The following is a 20,754-nucleotide window of genomic DNA, read 5'->3' on the forward strand; positions in this document are numbered from 1 at the left end:
AATTTACAATTAATTTCAAATCATGTATTAGCTATTGAAAACACTACCATTATAATTTAACCGTTTTGATATCAAAAATTAAACTTCATAATTTGATATCTCGATTTATATCATCTACTTTCATTGATAATTCAGACAGAATGGAAGGTAATTAGTTGATATTATCAAACTTATTGGCTAATAATTTACATAAGATCAACAATGTTTATATATTAAAGATATATATATATATATATATATATATATATATATATATATATATATATACATATACATGTTTAGTACTTACATTATATATCTTATATAAATACAATTTTGCTATTTTAAAGGCTTTCTGCGTAAGGACTGGCCTAGTAATTGAGAAAATTTCTGTAATTTTCCTACGTTATAGAAAATGAAGCTATGACTTGGAAAAAAGATTTCATACACTGTGGCTATTACTATACATCGCTAGTTGATATAACGCCATCGTGTACCACTTATACGAACTTATAGAAGGCGCTCTCGCGCAAAGATAATTTATTCGTCTACTCGCTTATACCAAGGCTAGAACTCTCCCGACATGTGCTCAAATAAATATCGTTAAAATTTTTTTCAGGAACACGGGCATCCTTAAAGTATACTCGAGACAATCATAACCTAACATGAATCACTGTCTAGCATCGATAAGATAATAATCATGCCTTCGCTACATATCCCTTCTTTATCAACAAATATCATAAAGGGCTCAAATGGACTACATTACCATTTTTCATCACATTAAGCTCTATATTTTTCTTATATCTACAGACTCTACTACTGACTAGAATAACTTATCCAAATACCTTCATTTAGAGAATGGGACATTTAGTGGCATTTAGCAGACCAGTGTTCTTTTATATCATACGACTACTATGGAAGCTTCTAAAATTGAACAACGGAGAAAAACAAGACCCCGTAATGACTTAAACGACTTTCGTAGTACAAAGTTAATACGAAAGGGCATAAGCGTTGGGTAAGCATCGTATAAGAATATAAGGACTGAGAAAATGTAAAAATCCTGTTGAAGCAGTGTCTCGCGCCAGGAATATCGAGAAAATCATCGCGAAAGCTTCTTCGTGCACACCCACACACACGCAAGCCTTCGTCGCTCTGCGGGATCGTCTCGCGAAGTAAGAGAAGAATGTAAGGGGACCGGGCCCCGGCGTATGCAGCCAACGTCAACTCCGACGACGCGGAAGTACGAATGGGCTAATGAAAGAGGAACGAGAGATTTATGTCTCCGTCTCTCGGTTTGAAAGACAGAACGGGAGACGGAGAGAGCAAGGGAAGAGTGTGATCGGCTTTCGTGAAGCGCGCGTACATATAATTCGTTATTCACGAAAGTCTCGCGGGCGACGAAACGATAAGGAGGAAGAGATCGCGCACGACATCTCAGGAGCAGGCAAAGAAAGGAGCAGGAACAAGGCGGCGGAGAAGACGTGCCGCTGATCTTATCGAGCCCAGCGCTGCCGGATGCGCGCGAAATTGAACCCCAGGGTCTTATAAAAATGCGCCGCGGATCCGAGTCCGCGGTCCGGTCCACGCATGCGCGCGCGCGCGACCAAAGTTCACCAGCGGTCGCGTCGGGGGTTACGTGGAATTTCGGAGAGCGATATTTACGGGAGGAGAGCTAACGGGCCTCGTTCTCCGGCCCTTTTTACGTGGCGCTCTTCGAATGCCTCGTGAATCGGGGCTGGGATGGCGGTGGCAGTTTGGGAAGGGGAGTAGCGGGGAGAAATTTCTTGCGAGCAAAATTTGCGAAGGCGACGCGTCCGATGGAAATTTATTGGATAGTTTTTGGCATTCCTTGGAGGAGTTCGGCGTTTGGATTTTTGACGTCGCGGAACTTTAGCATTTTTACCCACGATTGACGGCGTCGCCCGTTTTACTTTTACCGCGATGCACCAAAAGATCCTCACGACCGTTAAGTAAACGATAAATTTTTGCGGCTATATTTATCTTTATTCTTGAAGCATAACTTTGATTGTAGATGCGAGTAGTTGGGAAGCGGGTTGTGAATGTAAAATTTGTTCGCTGCTTGAGGAATCGATTAAGAAACGAACTGGACATCGCACTGCAAACTAAGTCTTCCTCTCGCATTCTGTTACTCTCAACCACACCACTACTTTTTATATTGTTGGGAATAAAATTTTTTAAATTCCTTTCACGTAATGTTATTAAATTTGACCTCGATATTTATGTAAATTCCACGTTGAAAGAAGAAAAACGGCATTTAGCTTTAAAGTAAAACTAGTTTAAAAAGTCTTTAAAATCAAGGCTTATTAAAGGCGTGATGGAATTTTGCTTTGATAAATTTATTCCTTATCTAAGGTCTAGTGAATAGTAATATCTTCATAAATAATATAAAAATATCTCAGACACGAAAGCTAATTTATGGCCATTCGCTTTCGTTTGGAATACTCTCGATCCATCCCCTATTCATAATGAACGGTCATCGATCACCTATCAATTATCGATGGGCAGTCTTCGAGCGATCGACCCCGTACGGACGTCCAATTTAATACGCAGACGCTATTAAAAGAGATGTAAATAACTTTGCGCGCAAAGTTTCTCGCTCTTAATTTCATAGAACTCAATAATGTTGTCAATCTCACATCGTAGAGTAAGCTAAACAGTCGTCAGCAGCTGAGCTGAACTCATCAACCGCATTAACGACGAGCGAGTGCCACCGCGAGAAATTCGCACTCGTTCTCAAGAAAGAAGAAGAAAAAGAAGAGGAAGAGGAAGAAGAAGTAAAAAGCTCGAAAATAAGAGCAAAGACACGTCGAGAAGGAAAAAGAGCGAGCTAACATTGACACAGGCTAACCAGCCGCGCTAAAACGAAGGCAAAGAGACGACGACGAAGCCAATTCGCGGTGAGGCCCGAAAAGCCGTACTCCACCTCCTCCCTGCCGTCGTGCATCGACATCGGTGCGTTCCACACAACTACTGAGATCATCGACGAATCTCTTTCTCTTGTGCACATGTACTCTGGACCTCGCTCGGCCTCCAAGTTCAATGACCCTTCAGCGAATGCCTGCTGAGCCTCCCTTCTTCTCTCTCACTTGCGCGCAATTTAAAAAAAAAAGCCTAAACGCGTGGCGTGCTCGCACGAGAGTGAGAAGAGCGAGTGGGGGAAGTAGGCGAGAGAGCATGAGAGAGTGAGCGTGTAAGCGAGAGGGCGGCGGAGAGTGGAAGGGTGTAAGAAAGGCGGCAATCTCGCCACCCATTGAACTGCACCCGGGAGCTATTTAACGAGGTACCTGCGCCTTAATCTGTGTGCATTTGTGCATGTGTATCTGACCTAGATTTTTGACGACGATGAGAGACGTCCTTCTCTCTGTCTCTCTGTCTCTCTCTCTCTCTCTCTCTCTCTCTCTCTCTCTCTATCTATCTATCTATCTATCTATCTATCTTCTCTATCTCTCTCTATCTCTATCTCTATATGTTCCTCCCTCATCCATTAGAGGTGCGGTGAACCGAGTCGTTGCGTTATCATGTCGATCAAAACGGCGAAAGAGGCAAAATAAAAAGCTGGTGCTAGTATGAAACTACATTGGATCAAGTTGGCCTTTCGACATGCGCTAGGGAATGCTGAGAGAGATAGAGTAAGTGGACATTTCTTAGTCAGTTTAATTGGGTTTCCTTGTGGACGCGGGATCCTCGTTCGTAATTTGCAAATTCGTGCAGTTAATCAATTTCGCAAGTTACGGATGGCTTCTTTAGCCTATCATTTTGCGTTAACTCATCTCTCCTGAATAACAGATAACGATCTCCGTTTGTGAAGATTAATATTATATTTAAAAAAAAGAAGAGACTATTGTAAAGAAAGAATTTCTTTATTTTGTTTTAAAAACACAGTGTTTAAATTTGATCGAGAACAACTGTACGAGTGAATTCGGCATTTCTTTTTAAATAGCAATTCACCATTCGAATTATTTGTATCATTTCGTACGCTTTTATCAGATTTTTATATTTTTAATATTTTTTATGCACAAACCTTGTGGAAAATAAATATCGTAAATACTTTTTTAATCAAATATTGGTATTGGTTATCTCTTATTTTCATCATGTTAATTTATCATACTAAATCTCCGAATGTGTGAAATAAAATAAATATATTTGAAAGGCATGTTTCAGAGATTTTTTAGTTATAATCTATTATAAAAAAGTGATTTTTTATAAAAAGGCATAAAAAAATCATCCTAATATTTATAATAAATTATTTTAAATAAATTATTTAAAAAAAAAACAAAAACAAAAAAACCAATGCGATATCTTATATACGATGAGAAAAGTATTTATTAATTTAAGCATTTTTAAAAAATCCTAATTCGTTCAAAATGATATTTTCCTTTCAGTCTACAATCTTCAAGTACTGTAAAAATAAAATAGTTTATTGTTCATATGATACTATTATCACAAATACTTTCTATACTTCAATAATAGCAAATAATTCGGTATGAAAAATTCTAATGATAAAGTTGAAAATTCAATTATTTAAAAACAATCATTTATTAAGAATCATATTAATTATGTTAAACTTACTGATGTTAAATTAGTAATTAAAGTTTTATAAATAGATGAAAGAAAATGTACAGCATAAGAAAATATTTGTGGAATAAATTTCATAAACATCTAATGAAAATTACAAAAAATTTTATTACATTTTTTATTATTATTTCTGTCAGAGTTATTAAATTTTTTTTAATTGAACAATTTGAGAAATTTTAATTTAGAAATACCTTTTTAAATTTATGTAGAAAGTTATTCTATTGCAATGTATATTGCATCTAATATTTTAATAGTAAGATATTTATCATAAAAAATTTAGACTGAAAATTTTAAAATGACTAAAATTTGTTGAAAAAATAAAATGAATATGTATTTTTTTTCAAATTTCAAAAAAAAAAAAAATTAATTCTCTTAGTAAGTTACAAAATATTAATAAATATTAAATTTTTTCAAAATATAATCCATTTATTTATTTTTTTTTTTTTTTTATTTAGTAGTTGGTGGCTCTACTTTAATTAAGGAACTAATAAAGTATCAGTTCTTTAAAATATATTTTCATTAAAATATATTTTGTACGTTTTAATATGAATTTAATATATGTGCAACTATAAAATAATTTACATTTTTCATTTTAACAATTTACATATTTACAATTTACATATCTTATATAACTTACAATTTACATATTTTAGAAAAATAAAAATTTCTAATGAATTAATATTTTAAATTATGGTGATTTTCTTGAAAAATAGAATACATACAAGTAAAGCTGAAGCTTTTGTACTGTAACTAAATATGCGAAAATAATGAATGTTCTATTATATCACGCAATTTCTTTGTAGGTGTAATATTAATTCTTATCCCTCAATTCACCACCATAGAAAAAAAAACTACATCCAGTTTTCAGTGATTCGAGTTATAAATAGCATGCAATAATATATTTGGTATTATGACATTTTTTCTGTATCATAGAGCATGATTTTAATAATAAGAACAGATGTATGCATACATAAAAGATTTGTTTAATAAGAAATTAAATCATTTACATGAATAATGGGTAGTTAATGCCAGAGCTTTCACTAGAAACACGCTATTGTTACTTGTTATTTTACAACATAAAAACATACAATTACTTCATGGAGTGAATTTCCACAATTATCTAAAAAATATTCCATCAAATCTATCACGCAACTATTTTTAATTTTAATGAAATAAATTTTAATTTTTTAAAATATGTTTTGAAAATCTTTTAATAGGAATATTTATTATACAAGACATATTTCATAAATTTTACTCTATTATTCATTACGCAATTTCTTAACTATTTATAAATTTCATATTTACTGAGTATAATGGTAAAATTCCTTTTAATATAATTAGTATTCTTCGTCGTAATAACTAATTACAGTTTATGCATAAAATTTGTTTGCAAATATTTGCTATAGAAAATGAAAAATGCTGATGATGCAAATTCCATTAATTTTTTTCTACCTGTATTCAAAGAAATATAAAGCTCATTTTGTGGATACTTTTTTCAATACCCTTAACTTAGTTTCTAGCAGCAATTGAAATTACCATTTTAATACTAATGACTATAAGAATTACAGTTCCAAATGCTATGACTCTCATTTAACAAATGAATAACTCTGAAACGTAATTAATTACTTTATTAAAAGAAAAGCATGAAACATAAGGCTTAGACATATACTAAAATAAATGTACTTGCAATAACATTGAAAAGTCTCGGAATATTTGTCCTCATTTAAAGAAAAAGCATCGATATAGATGTGAAGCTTATATATTATTATGGAGTTTAATATAAATTTCCAATAATTAATCAGATATTTAAATACAATGATAATGAAACTGTATAGCTACATGATAATTATAAAAGTGATAAAAAAAAACTAAATATTTAAAATGATAATATTAAAAATCATCAGAAACTAGAGCATTTTTAATATAATATGCTCATAATTATTAATGACATGACATTGTTTTTCTGTATTAAGCTGCATGAATCACATTATCATGAATCAACGTGATAGCTACTAATACCAATTATAATAGAAACGTTAAACGAGGAACGGCATAAATTTAAAAAAATAATAATAAGTTTCAAAGTATAAATAAATATTTTATCAAAAATTATGTTAATCGATCATTATGTCTTTGTTTGAATTAAATTGTATAGCATTTAATTATGAGGGATTTTGAAATTTTTTAATTGAAAAATTCGCAATAAACTTACACATGACAATGCACATACATATGACTGATGAAACACTTATTTTGTGTGTGGGTATTTCATTATCAACATTTTTTGTTAAAAGCAGGCAAGCATTGTTTCGAAAAAAGAGAAAATCCAGTTACTCCAAAGTCAAATCAAAATTTTAATTAACGAAACTGAGCACTAGCCCATGCTTACACTCAGACTACAAATTTGCTATAATGAGATATATCTCATAAGTGAGATCAAAGCCATTACGGAACTTGGGCCGGGATTAAAATGCCGAACAAGAGAAACGGAAGCGAAGAAACGACGAGGCATCTCAAAAAACCAGAGGAAGAAAATTGCACAGAAACCTCGCTTTTGTTGAATGGAGAAAGAGTTGCGTCCCCGCCTCTGTTTAACTCTTTCCACCCTAAAAGGACTCAAACGCATTTATCTAAAATAAAAATGCCGGTAAAGCGAGGAAAGGGTGGAGGCTCCGGACCCAGCCGATGCCGGCTAAATCAGCCCTCGCTGAATCACGCTTAATTGTTAAACTCTCTCTTTCTAGTTTTTGACGTGCGACGGCACAAAGAGCCTTTGCGCCATTCTCCACTCACATCATCGTCGGATTTATGCTCTTTGTCGCGCTACACGAGGACTGCCCAGTCCCACCAATCAACTGCATTACCAATTCCATGAAAATTGTGCAATTTCACGAGAGGTGATCTCACGTAATTAATAGACTATGCTTGATACGACACTGTGCCCCTCCGCTATACTTCTTGTATCAATATTGAATGGATGAGCAGCCAACGCATTGCTCGCAATTATACTATTACGTTTTTTTTAATTTTATTATTGTAATATATATTGATAAAAATAATAAATAATATAGGGGTCGCAAGCGACTCTTATTTTTTCTCTCGACATAATTGAACGCACAGATACATCGAGTATTTTCCATCTGCTTTGACAGTTGGAGGGACATTTACATCAATCATCTATATGCACGACATCTTCAAGGTAAAAATTTCTTTTAGATAATAATTAAAGATGATACTCTCATTCGATTATTCGAACGTTCCGAACAGAGCATAAAATTCGATACGAACGTAAGCTGCAATTTTATTTTATTCTGCCCGAGAGTTCTACAGTAATTTACACTCAATTTACGTATCCATCAATCAGTGAAACTTTTTTCGGCATTTAATAAAGCAATAATGAAAGAAGAATTTTCACGAAATTCAGCTGCGTACACTCTCATCTCGAGTATTTCACATTGAGCCGCATAATCATCGGTGGGCGCGCTTACACGCGTCTGGAACCAAAAAGAAAAGGCCTTAATAAGCCAAGGGGAAGGTATTTAACGTCAATCATTACAGGCTTTCTTACATCGCTGCGAGTGTGCGCATCAGCAGCTTACTCGGACTTATATGATTTCTCGATGCGGCGCGAATCTTCACAAGGCGACCGATCTCTTAATATCATCCGCATCCGCGTTGCCACGATGCCAGAAAAATTACCCCGAGAACTTTAACGAAGCATAATGAGCAATGATAAAGTATGCCTCGAGAACTCATTGAATAGGCATATCGACTGAGTGAAGGCCAAAGCGTAATGAGACAATTTGTCACGGTATGTGCGCGTGCGCATGTAATGACAACGAATTCTTTCCATCAGAAAAATAAACATAAAGTAAATGAGTGAGAGAGAGAGAGAGAGAGAGAGAGAGAGAGATATGAATACGAGAAACAGGGCAAGACATGAGGACAGGGAGAGAAAGTGCTCCGCTATATTACGGATATTAATACGTAAAACGTGACAAAAAGTAAGTCTCGACATTGAATACGATCAATAACTCCATGATTACGAACAGCAAATTGTTGGCACTTTCAAGGTTCTTAATACATAAGACAACGAATTAGGCAATCGTTATATTTCATACATACTTCTATTAAATTAATAGATCTTACGCAGTCTAATTGCGAGCTCATTACAGTCAGCGTATAAATTCTGACGAAAGCTGTAAGAATGGAAGGCTTAATAAAATAATATTTATTATAATAATATTTGGTTGAACAGCGTATATGTGTCAACTAAAACAGTTATGCGAACGATGCTTATAAGTGAAACGTTAATTCAGTTATTCGATTACTTTCATAAATTACTTTATGTTAATAACTAGATTAAAAGACGGATATTCGTCTCCATCAAATCTTATATAAATTGAATGAATCATTTTAATTTTGCACTGTTGATATTTGACAGTACATTGTGCATGTAATACATTTAATAAATAAAGAGTTAAAAAAATAATATTAATTTTAATAATAATAATAACAATGTTTAAATATAGGAACGTCGAAATACTTTAATTATAAGTAAATGAAATATGTATGACTCGTATCAGTATGACTTTATGCATATATATTACCTATGCTATCTTGAAAATTTTCACTTTTCCAGTTTCCATCTATTTAAGAAAATTAAATTTGGTAAAATGGTGTAAAAAAAAATTGTGAAATTGCATTAATATTGATAGGCATTTCTCAAAAAATACATTTTACAGTATATAATAAAAATGTTAGAATTATTAGAAAATTTTGACTCTTTATATCAAATCCTGTAATAATACAATTAAAACAAATATTTATCACGTATCCATAAATTCTTTTTGTTTGATTAAATTAGATATTTGAAAAATGCAATGCTCTTGATTGAGGAAATATTTAAATATTCTAAAAAATTCCAATAATATTGAAATAATGCAATAGCGCTAAGTTTACACGGGTGTGTTTAAAATCTGTTTTATGTAAGATTATGACCTTAGAATTCAATTTCAACTTTATTATACTTCATTCCATAAGATACGAGCTGTATATTATATAAAAATAAAAAGTTTCTATGAAAATGATAATTTAGAAAACTAATTTAACTCAAGACGATTCATCTTCCTCGTCGTATGATCCGTAATTTTTCAACTTCCCGTACGTATTCCATTTGAAAACTGCGTCTTTTCCAGTGTGAGCGATGTTCGTCGTTTTCATTAGATGGACCGTATTATGTTATATAATATGTGTATAACATAATGCAAACAAATAAATAATAAGCATTTTAGAAATAGGAATCGCTTTGAAAATAATGAATAAATCATAATGAATGCACTCTGAGAAAATCTGAATAACCACCATCGAAATTTAAATACCAAAGTAGTAGAAAGCAATATATTTATAAGTAAAATTTATTTATAAGCCATCCAATAACAGTCAAAGTATACAAACCGAATTACCGCGTTAACCCTCCGTCTTCACTTAATTTAAATTTGCGCGACGGAAAGAATTCTTCCAATGGTAGCGAAATCTCTACCCCTTGCCAGCTTTTCCAAACAAAAGGCAAAGAACATCGTATATTATGCATTATTATGCATATCCGGAGCTATGGGTAAAAGCAGCTATGCGCGTGTAGAGACCAGCCACAGAGGAATGTAGTTATTGGATTTTTTTGCCCGATCGAATTGCTAGAATTGCATTCTTGCCGAGCCATCGACAACCGCCGGTAAAAACCTCGTCGGCCAAGAATCTCGCGCATATTTCACGCGGATGCCCTTATGTTAGGTCGAAGCAGCTTCGTATCTCTTCCCAAAAAGCCTGTTTACAGTCGCCCACGGGAAATATTCCGACTGCGCTTACGTATACAATGGGAAAGGACTACCGAAAGCTCTCCGAGACAAGGAACCACACTCGAATTCTTGTATTCATTTTTGGCTGATTTCGTGTGTAAGGCTTTTTACTCGCTTTTGGTATTGATTTAATTAGAGTCAGCTGATGGAAAGATAGTTTCTGCATAGTTTAAGTAGAGTGCGTTGCTTAATATTATTGGTGATGATGGCTTGTAAAGCCTCGTTTAAGTTACTCTGAAGTTCAGCCGCCTGCCGTATGAATGCAAAATGTATTGAATTGAATTAAAGATTGAAAATGAGATGCTGAATTGCTTGCCGAATAGTTGAACTTCTTGAACTCGTTTCCCAAATCCCGAATAAATTTTGAAAGCTTTAGTTGTTAACAAAAAACATTATTTGAAAATAATGTCCCAAAACAAAAATTATCATACTCTACGATTCTTGTTCGGTAATTAAAAAAACTCCTTTATTACTGTGAATACTATCAATTATGAAAACTGTTTAGTAAGGGAAAACAATTTAACTAGAATATAATAATCTGTTACGTAAACTGGAATTATAAGTCAAATACAAATATGTAATCAGCAAGAGACAAATTTAAATAAACTGTATTACTAAGCATAAATAACCATACATGTGTATAAAAAATATTTTACGATAATCTATAATTTCATAAATTAGTATTTTATTTTTAATGTATATTTTTTCTCTCGTTTGTAATAACTGTCAAATATATATAAGCAACTTGATCGGATTATACGATTTAATGCTATAATTCATAATATTATTTGACTTTCGAAAATAAAAAAAAAAACTGAAAACGGTTTTCGTGTCTACACTTTTCATATTTCTTAAGTATCCATGATATCATGGCAAAGCTGTAATTTATCATTAACACTTAATAAGGAAGTAAAGTGGTGTTTAAACCTAATATTACTTAATATAAGTCCACATATTACTTAATGTACCAAATATAATAAATGCAAATTCATTTGATAAATTTACATTTATAATTATTCTTTTGCGATGTATTTTTTACGGAATGAATCTATTTTCATGTGATATGATTTGATGGAAACACAGTTTTGCATTAAAAAAATTATTCATACTTTTGGAAGAATCGAATCTTCAAACATCAAATGCAAATGTACAAAATATGTGCAAGGACATTTATAATTTTCTAATAAATTTTTAATATATAATTTATTTGAAGATATTTATGAATGTTGAAGCAATATAATTTGAGCTCTACACAGTTAAAACTGAGTAAAATTACACGTTTCACGCTAAATTCGAGTTTTATAGTAAGATGAAAGAAGATTGAAAGGATTTATTTAGTAACGTGATTTCTTACTATAGTTGTAATCCTATTCCTATCGCAAACATTATCATCATATTACTTATCTAAATAAATACTTTATAAATATCTTCTTCTTAGAAATTTTCTTATTTAAATATATATGACTATGTACTTAATTTATAATTATAATTGAAAACAAAATAATTTCAGTTCTCTTTCAAATGATGAAAACATTTAAAAGGAGCATAAAATAAATGTATATATATATTTTTTTTATTCCCTACATCATTTAATAACGCTCCCTCCAATAAGAAATGATTCTTAAAAATAATATTAATTATCACATTATATAGTGAACATTCTACTCTGAATTATGATAAAAATTTATTATAACTTATACAATCCAGCATGATGCTGCAAATATATTTATTATAATATGTTAATTTATTTAGTCTCTTTATAAAATATTATAATTAATATACTATCATTTATTTAATGAATTAACAAAATTTATATTATCTAGAAATTTTTATATTTGCTATAATAGTGAAAGTAAAACAATATGTATAAATATTATATAAGCTTATTCAACGGGAGAAAATACTCGTGCTGGCGTAGGCCAAATATAAACTAATATTAATAAATGAAATTTGACTTCATATATATTAGATAATTAATAAACAGCTTTACATTACAAGTTCAATTTATTTATTCTTCTATTGCGAAATCTTTTAAATCAGCAATATCGTTACAAATTTTATTAATATCTTCGATTTTTATAATCTAGCAAATTATTCAAATCCTATTCGAAGTGATGATTTGAGAAAGCGGTTCCTCATTTTACTGTAGAATAAGTAATATTTGGAAATAATGTTATATAATTCATGATATAATGTCATCGTCTTATTAAACTTCTCCCTAGCTTTGAAGGTACTTCCTCATTCTCTCCACAGAAAGATGCTCGCATGTACCTTCCATCATTGTCGTCATAATCAAAAACGAAATTATCGAGATGCTGGACTACTGCCAGTTTATTGTGCGCGATTATTGCAGACATACTTTATCGTTTATTACGGTGCTTCTGATCCACGCTACTATAATCGACTATTAATACAAGAATCCAAGCCTTTACTTCTTCTCGTTACGTATAAACTGCCGTATGGTCTCCGTTTGTTTTTCTCTGCAATTTTTATTGAATGTTTTATGAGATGGATACTAATACAAAAGAGCGATATTTCAAAATGATCATTGCACTCGCAACAATAGACAAATAGATTATTCGACCAACAGATACGAATGAATTTAAAAATTTAACCAATTAAATATATTTACATATGAAATTAACTTTTAAAAGTCAGTTACTATTATACAATATTATTTTATGTGAAATATAACATAACCGTAGTAAAATATTATGGCCAGTATAATCATTGGTGCAATCGATAAGTATACATAATTATAGTATTTAAACTTATACATATAATTATAGTAATTGGAAAAAGACGAATGAAGCGTAACTTCTTCCTGCTATTTAATCTAAAATAGTTCTCTAACGTAAACAATGCACTTACCATTAATTATTCTATTTTATCAATTACTTTATTTTAAATCAATGCTCTAAGTAACATCTTATGCGATATCAAATCCATACTTTATCTTCCTCGTATTCAATAATAAAGAAGCCATTCCCGATAGTTAATTTGAGACAGGATAAATAAATCAGGCAATTTGTGACTGAACTATACTCGAATAACTTTATAAAGAGAATCTCGAATGGAGAAATGAAGCTTGACAGTTGTGCACGCAACTTTTCAATATACTATTCAATATATATATATACTATAAGGGTAAAAATCCAAATACGTACATGCAAATACTTTTACGTAGATATGCTATGTCAAGTATCTTAAACAAAACCTGAATTTGATATGTTCAATATGATAAAAATATTAAATCTTCTTATAGTATGCTAATTTTATTATATTTATTATATGTTAATAATATAAATAAATCTTAAAGATTAAAAAAAAAACTTTATAACTTCATTAACGTAATACAGAATAAGTATTTCTCTTATTGCACAAAAGTAAATACTTATATAATCTTATTATAAAGAATGATTTTATATTTATCGTCATTCAGCTTCGGAAAAACATTAATCCATTGACTTTCTATGATTAATATCAAATGTTAATATAATTCTTATCAATGCTTCAATTGTTGTTTAATGTAAATAAACGAAAATGGAATATTTTGTTGAATTATTACGTATTAAGTTTTATTTTTATTTAGTGTTTCAAATTGTATTTTTAAAAGAATTCAACATTTTTCTTTAATGGATGTACTTTAATACATTCAAGTGAGTGGCAGTCTAAAATTAATAGCTAAACGTTATAATCGACAATCGATTTAATCGCTCACATGCGAAAACAGGAACCCTGAGAAACACGCTTTACTCTAACTGTGTACACGTCGCAAAAATCGAACGATCTCTCATCTCACTTACTTTATCTCTTTATCTCTCTTTCACCTCTCTCGTTTTCACGTAAAGATGCTTTTCGGTCCATTATACCTCGATGGGGTCTTATTGATTCTTATTATGCACCGCGACATCCCGGAATAATTTATCTCCGTAGAATCCTTCGCTCTCCGGAGGCTCTTCTTCACTATTTGCCTTTCCGTCTTGTTCTTGCCTCTCTTTCTTCCTTTCTCCTTCATCCGCTCTCAATCTTTCTTCTCATAGTTTTCCCGTCCGCGTTTGTTCTTCACATTAAGACAGAATCGTGCGTTAAATTAAATTTGCACGATGCCGCACCATCGCGTTGTCTAAGTGAAAACGGATATAATATTGTGGTAAATTCATTTATTAGTCATTAATGAAAGAACTATTATTTTGTTGAATTTAAAGCTATTTACGTCGATTAATAATATTACTTTAGTATATAGTATTTTTAAGCTAAATAATAAAGAAATTTGTCGAATTCAGAATAAAAATTTTCAATCTATTTATAATCAATGTTACCAATTATCAACTTTATGATAAATAAATGTCAATTCACGAATTTGTGACTGATTTTTTAATTGCAGTATAATTTTAAATGAACTTTAATTATAAATACATAATTAGAATTAAATAGCCAGCTCTATCGCCTGTAAATTTCCTTCAAAAAGCAAATCCTGTTATATAACATCGTATTTGAATGAAACTGTCAACCTATCGATACTCTATTGCATTTATTTTGACTATTTGAAATAATAATATTAAATTAATGAACGTACCGAAAGTTAACGATTGTGTATTACACTTATACATTAATATAATTAAGTTTATCGCATACATTTTACATAATATCTAATTAATTATGTATTATGGAACATCGAACCAAGATAAAGAAGGCAGAAAAGATTAATATTTATTTTGCAATACGTCATAGAATTTAAATGCCTGGACACACATTTCACTAATATATATATATATATATATATATATATATATATATGTATATCATTATAAAGTAATATAAAAGTTTCCCTTAGCCAATTGAAGCATCGACATTAATTCGAATACAAATTCAGGCTCCATGCACTTAGCTCAAATTCTTCGTATCTTCCAATTACGGATTCTAAAGCTATTTCTGTCAAGCTCAATTAGACATAAATAAACGGGTATATCAATTGCATTTCTCCGTAATCGTCCCATCGACGTTGTCGTTGTCTGCAGTACTCGTATCATCAGTTCCATTGTGCCGTGATAAATCAGAGCGTTTACAATGCCTTCTGGGCATAGCCGGTAATCGACGAGACTTCATAGGGGACGTCGAGGAGGAGTAGAAGGAAATTGGTGGTAGTTAGTGCAGACTAAACTGTTCTCGTGCACGATTAACAAAATCGCTTATTATTGTAAGGAAGCTCGCCGATTTTCTTGTAACTTTTCTCCATGTGCGTGAACTAAGCCAAATTCATCTACGTTTAGATTTTACTTACTAGGCATAAGATGCAATTAGTGTGTGAAAAATAAGGAGAAAATAACGGTATTAAATTTTCTATTAAACCATACATAAGGGCTTGTTAATATCATTTTCATGAGTATTTCACTGCTAATATCGCAGAATTTACTATATTTGTAAGGTATTCCATTCATTTACTTATTTAAATAGATACCTTATCGTAAGTAGAATTTATCTTATAAAATAATTAAAGTATCGACTGATTCATTAAGTCATATACAAAGTAATTGTAATTCAATAAGTTGTAGAAATTTTCAATATCATTAAGCCTCGCTATATATAATAAGCTATATGTTTATACATTCGATTATCATATGGTTAGAAAGTTAAATTACATTATTTCCTTGACGCGCAAGTGAAAGAAAAAGTAATGTCTTTGCAATGGTCGGATAACCTATTTTGAACGTGTAATAAACGGCATTCATAGATACAGAGTTCAGTTCCTAAATTCAAGTTGAAATTCATTCAATGGCAACAAATTAAGTTCTAGATTAATTAGTATTTAAATTCATTCTATTGGATTTTCCTACAAATCTTTGTTTCTACTGTAACTCACTTTATATTGGCAGCTCAATCGACATCCCATTTTCATTTTAAATTAATTTTTTTTATTCATTGTCAATATATTATAGAATAGCCATTAGCTTGTGTGCAATTTTAATTCCACTATAACATATTAGTCTTCAAATTTGCATTTTATTGCCTAATTTTAGAAGTACAAAATTTTCATAAAACATAATAAACGAGAATAGATTAAAAGGTATTAAATAATAAAGGGGGAAAAAAATTTAACTCAAACGAAAAATTTCAAAAAAATTTCATTAAAATTTCCAACTATTTAAAAATGTCAAAGCAAATTATAAAAACAGCATTAATGAAGTATCTGTACGCATTTAAAATCAAACGCAATAACATTGTTTGGAAAACAAAATTTATTCTTCATGACTATTATTAAAACTGTCTAGTATTATTTTAATTAAATTCTTGTACAATAAGTATTAAATTAAATTTATAATTTCATAGAGTTGTACAAATATTTGCTATTTCATATAAAAATTAATTTTAAGTGGGTCATAATGTATACTTGGATTTTCCGGGAAATATATTTCAAACTATTCTCAGAAGATTAACAAAATATATAAAACAGCACTCTAAGCAAATGAAAATTAAAAAGCCGTAGAGACGCTTCTCATGAACGATCGTAGCCAATCTTATGAGCATTCCATTTTTCGGGAAATAACAACCGCGGCAACAACAACAACAACAGAAGCTCATCTTAATTTCTGGCTTTCTCAAGCGATACTCAGACGTCATGAGTTTTCGCCTCTCGCCTGAAAAGCATTCACCCCCGCACTCTCGAACTCAATCTAAATCTAGTTGCACGGGTATACAAATGTATTATTCAGTACTCGATTTGCATTTTAAAGGAAGCGAGTTTACGCGAGCGAACGAGGGATTGTAAATAACGCGAAGAGAAGGAGCGAGAGAGCCGGGAGATAAAAGAAGATAGAAATAGAGCGACAGAGTTAAATATACGAGGAGCGCGCGTCTCTGCCTAAAAGTAAGGAGCGGCTTGGCGGGTTTTACGATTGAGCCTTACGCGGTGCTTGATTTATACACCTTTTCCAGTACCCTCCTCCACATGCCGAGACCTCCACACCATTACGATACTGCCGCGAGTTATAGATCGAAACGTTATAAGCTAATAGAAAAATTTGAGTCCGTTCATTTTGCTCGCTCACCAGGGCGATTACACATACGCTCACTGATATTTACGAGACGATTCGAAAACCTATCCCAAGTTCGTTGGAGTGCAGCCTGTAATGTATATTGCAAGAGGTTCGGTAGCCGTGAGGTGTGAGCTGAATTTTCAAGCGAAGAGGTGTTAACGTTGATGTGTAATCTGCGTTCAGCCAGTCGACGTAAATTATTAGTTATTACAGTGATATTAGCATGAGGCATTAGGAAGCTATCGCCTCATTATTCCAAAGGCTTTTTTCTCTCGTCGAATTAATGAATCATAATTTACAAATAAAATCAAGCTCTGTTTTTATTAATTACACAGAAAATCAAGAATGAAATAAATTTTTTATGATTTTTTATTATGAAATTCTAATCCTATTATATTTATTTATCGTTACATTCTGATTGTTCGAGAAAAAATTTTTTTATGTTATGTATTTAAAATCAAGTACGTATATTGACTTAAATGGCTTTATTTGCCATAATATATAGATATATATATATATATATAAGTGTGCGTGTAAAATATAGTTATTTCCATACAGATGCTAATAAATATAATATATGGTTTATCGAACTCGCATAGTGAATTCCATTATTACAAAGCCACTACAACGTTATCTTTGTTATAAAAGTCTGAAACTTTTAAATAATCAAATTAATACTCTTAAAAATAAAGTAGTACTTACTCGGAGTAGATCAAGCTTCACACGCAAATATTCCGCACGGCAAGCAACGTCGAAACCTGCTACGGGAAACGAGCCCATGTACTATAACAAAAAGTTTTATGAGTGCATGTAATAAGATATAGATGCCTCGAATAAAACATAACAAATTTACTTATGTAAACATTTTCTAAATTGATGTATAAAAAACGAATAAAAATGTATGCGTTGTGATATATGTAGATAGGCATGTATAATAAAAATTTATTCTAACTGTGGGTAGGGGGGGGGGGCATTGTTAATATGAAAAAAATAACAAAAAAATCATTGCGATTTATTGATATTGCTATTGTATGTTTTAATAATGGTAGTAAAGGAATGCAAAGAGAGAAAATTGCATAAGGACAAGCTCATCTGCCTAAATTACTACTGGCCTGTATTAACCGTTGTTACTTTTGCCTTACACTCATATAAATATAATTTCATAATCTCTAGACCTCATGAACATATTCACGCGTATCATCTTCCATATATGTACATAAAGGAAAATTGGACACAAGGTCGTGCGCGCACCCATGTTATAATACTACAATATACTATATCTCTAGTGCAATGCCATAATAATTTCAAATTCTTCCACTTTGTAACATTAACTTTTAGCTTAAAAAATTCTATTATGCTTCTTTTTTTTTCTTGAAGATTAATAATTACATTTTTATTTTTTAAATCGGTTTTGCTATTATTTTTCTTATTTTATAAATTTGATGTTACATAAACTTATCAATCATTAAATATAAGTATAACTGACGTTATTAAACACATTTGGATAAATACATTTAGAATAATTCTACATTCCGTATATATAACATATGAATAATTTATTTATTATTTATTATTCAATTAATTATGATTCTATTGGATGAAAAATCTTCAATTTCAATTATATGTTATTCTCGTGCGAATATGGATTACAAATTCATTTAGCACATTGTAATGTTATTTAAATTGGGATGCATTTATTCAATTACCGTAATAAATACTCATGCGTTAAAACGAAACAGAAATTGCATGCGATTTATTAAGTAATATACGAAAATTATTGCCTAATGCTGAAGAAAAATATGAAATATCGTTTTATTCAAGTACATAAGTATTGATTAAAATTACGTAGTTGTTTTTGCACGTCAATACCCGTTTACGCATACTTATAATAATTGTTTTCTCTTCTCTTTTTTTTTTTATTTTTCTTTGCATTTTATTGATATTATTAATTTAACTAACACTAAATATAACTTAAAATACATCAACTTATTTTGTTTAAAAAAAAAAAAAAAAAAAAAAGAAAAACTGAAAATTGTTAATAGTATATATAATTAATATACATTATTATAATTTTATCTATTTAAATGTGTAGTTATTGTTATCTATATGTACAAAGGCGTATCTAAAAATACACATCCAACGATATATCAAAATTTTATCCGAATAACTGCCGAACCGAAGCGGATTGCAAAAAAACACTAGAATAATCGATTATTGGCATTGAATCCACCCAATTATAACAATATCATCCAATCTCAATAATTCACCATTCTTGTAAAGGTGATAATTTATAAAATTTGGCGCAAACTTGAATATAACATTTTACTCGTCGACTGGCCCAAGCTCCGAGAGTCGCGGCAATCGGCTTCGGGTCAAACCCGCGCCGAAAAAGTACCAAATCGCATTATTCCCGTATCGAGCGAGAGTATCGACATCAACAGAGGCGGCAAGAATTTCCAACGCACGTACGACTCGTAAAAAAGTTGCGGCCATATATTTTTACTGGTCGAAAAAACGGGAATACACGCGCCGTCGCCTGAAAACGAGAACGAAGAAAAGCATCGGATCGTACATTATTGCTGGACTGGAGCCGCAGCCGCGCAAACAATCGTCCTCGCGCTCTCCGCCCCTACATGTGTAAGCGCCCATAGCTCCACGTACATACGCGCTGCCCCAACAGTTATTGACTCCGTCGTATATCAAGAGTAGGGGGCCTATGTGGAGAGCCGATCGGCTCTTTACGAGTTGTGACTAGACGTGAATTCGAATACCACGTGGCCTGTGTATGTCGGGAGCGGGGGACTCTCAGGTGCGTTTGGCCTTGCAGTCTGGCCAATATTACGGCCGTAGGGAGGCTGGCCGTAGTTACCTCTCTGCGTTCAAGGGGTTTGCGAGTGTCCCAGTGAGGATTAGAGCTTGATAAGCTGTCGATGACTCGATCGCTGTTTCCTGGAGGCTCCCTACCACTAAACTCATTTTGTTTATGTTTTTGCTTAGATCGATGCCTTTCGTCAACCTTTTTGTGAATCTGTGAAATTATCGTTTGCTGCTAGTTGGACGAAGTTTTTGGGTGAGTAGTTGCAGCTCGATCCTCGACGAGCGCACAACCATGCTAGTGTAATTTTAACTTTGAAATATTTGACGTATTGGGATTTTAAAATATTTTAAACAGATGCACGACAATGTACAACAATAATTGAAACACGTCGAATATTCTTTATTTAATGAATCTTATTTGAAGCTTACGATTATCAATATCACTATGTGTGATGATTATTCGCTTTCTA

At 31.8% G+C, this 20,754-nt stretch overlaps 1 protein-coding gene across 1 annotated transcript in view; it reads right to left on the reverse strand.

Annotated features, from left to right (window-relative positions):
• Positions 1 to 20,754, reverse strand: part of LOC105365630 (homeobox protein 5-like) — a 374,046-nt gene that overhangs the window by 344,081 nt on the left and 9,211 nt on the right. Inside the window, exon 2 of the mRNA XM_011503844.1 lies at positions 18,170 to 18,250. Coding sequence (XP_011502146.1) covers positions 18,170 to 18,250 — 81 coding nt within the window. The remainder of the gene's footprint in view (positions 1 to 18,169; positions 18,251 to 20,754) is intronic.

The sequence above is a fragment of the Ceratosolen solmsi genome, unplaced genomic scaffold (genome assembly GCF_000503995.2).
Source record: "Ceratosolen solmsi marchali unplaced genomic scaffold, CerSol_1.0 scaffold48, whole genome shotgun sequence".
Classification (NCBI taxonomy): domain Eukaryota; kingdom Metazoa; phylum Arthropoda; class Insecta; order Hymenoptera; family Agaonidae; genus Ceratosolen; species Ceratosolen solmsi.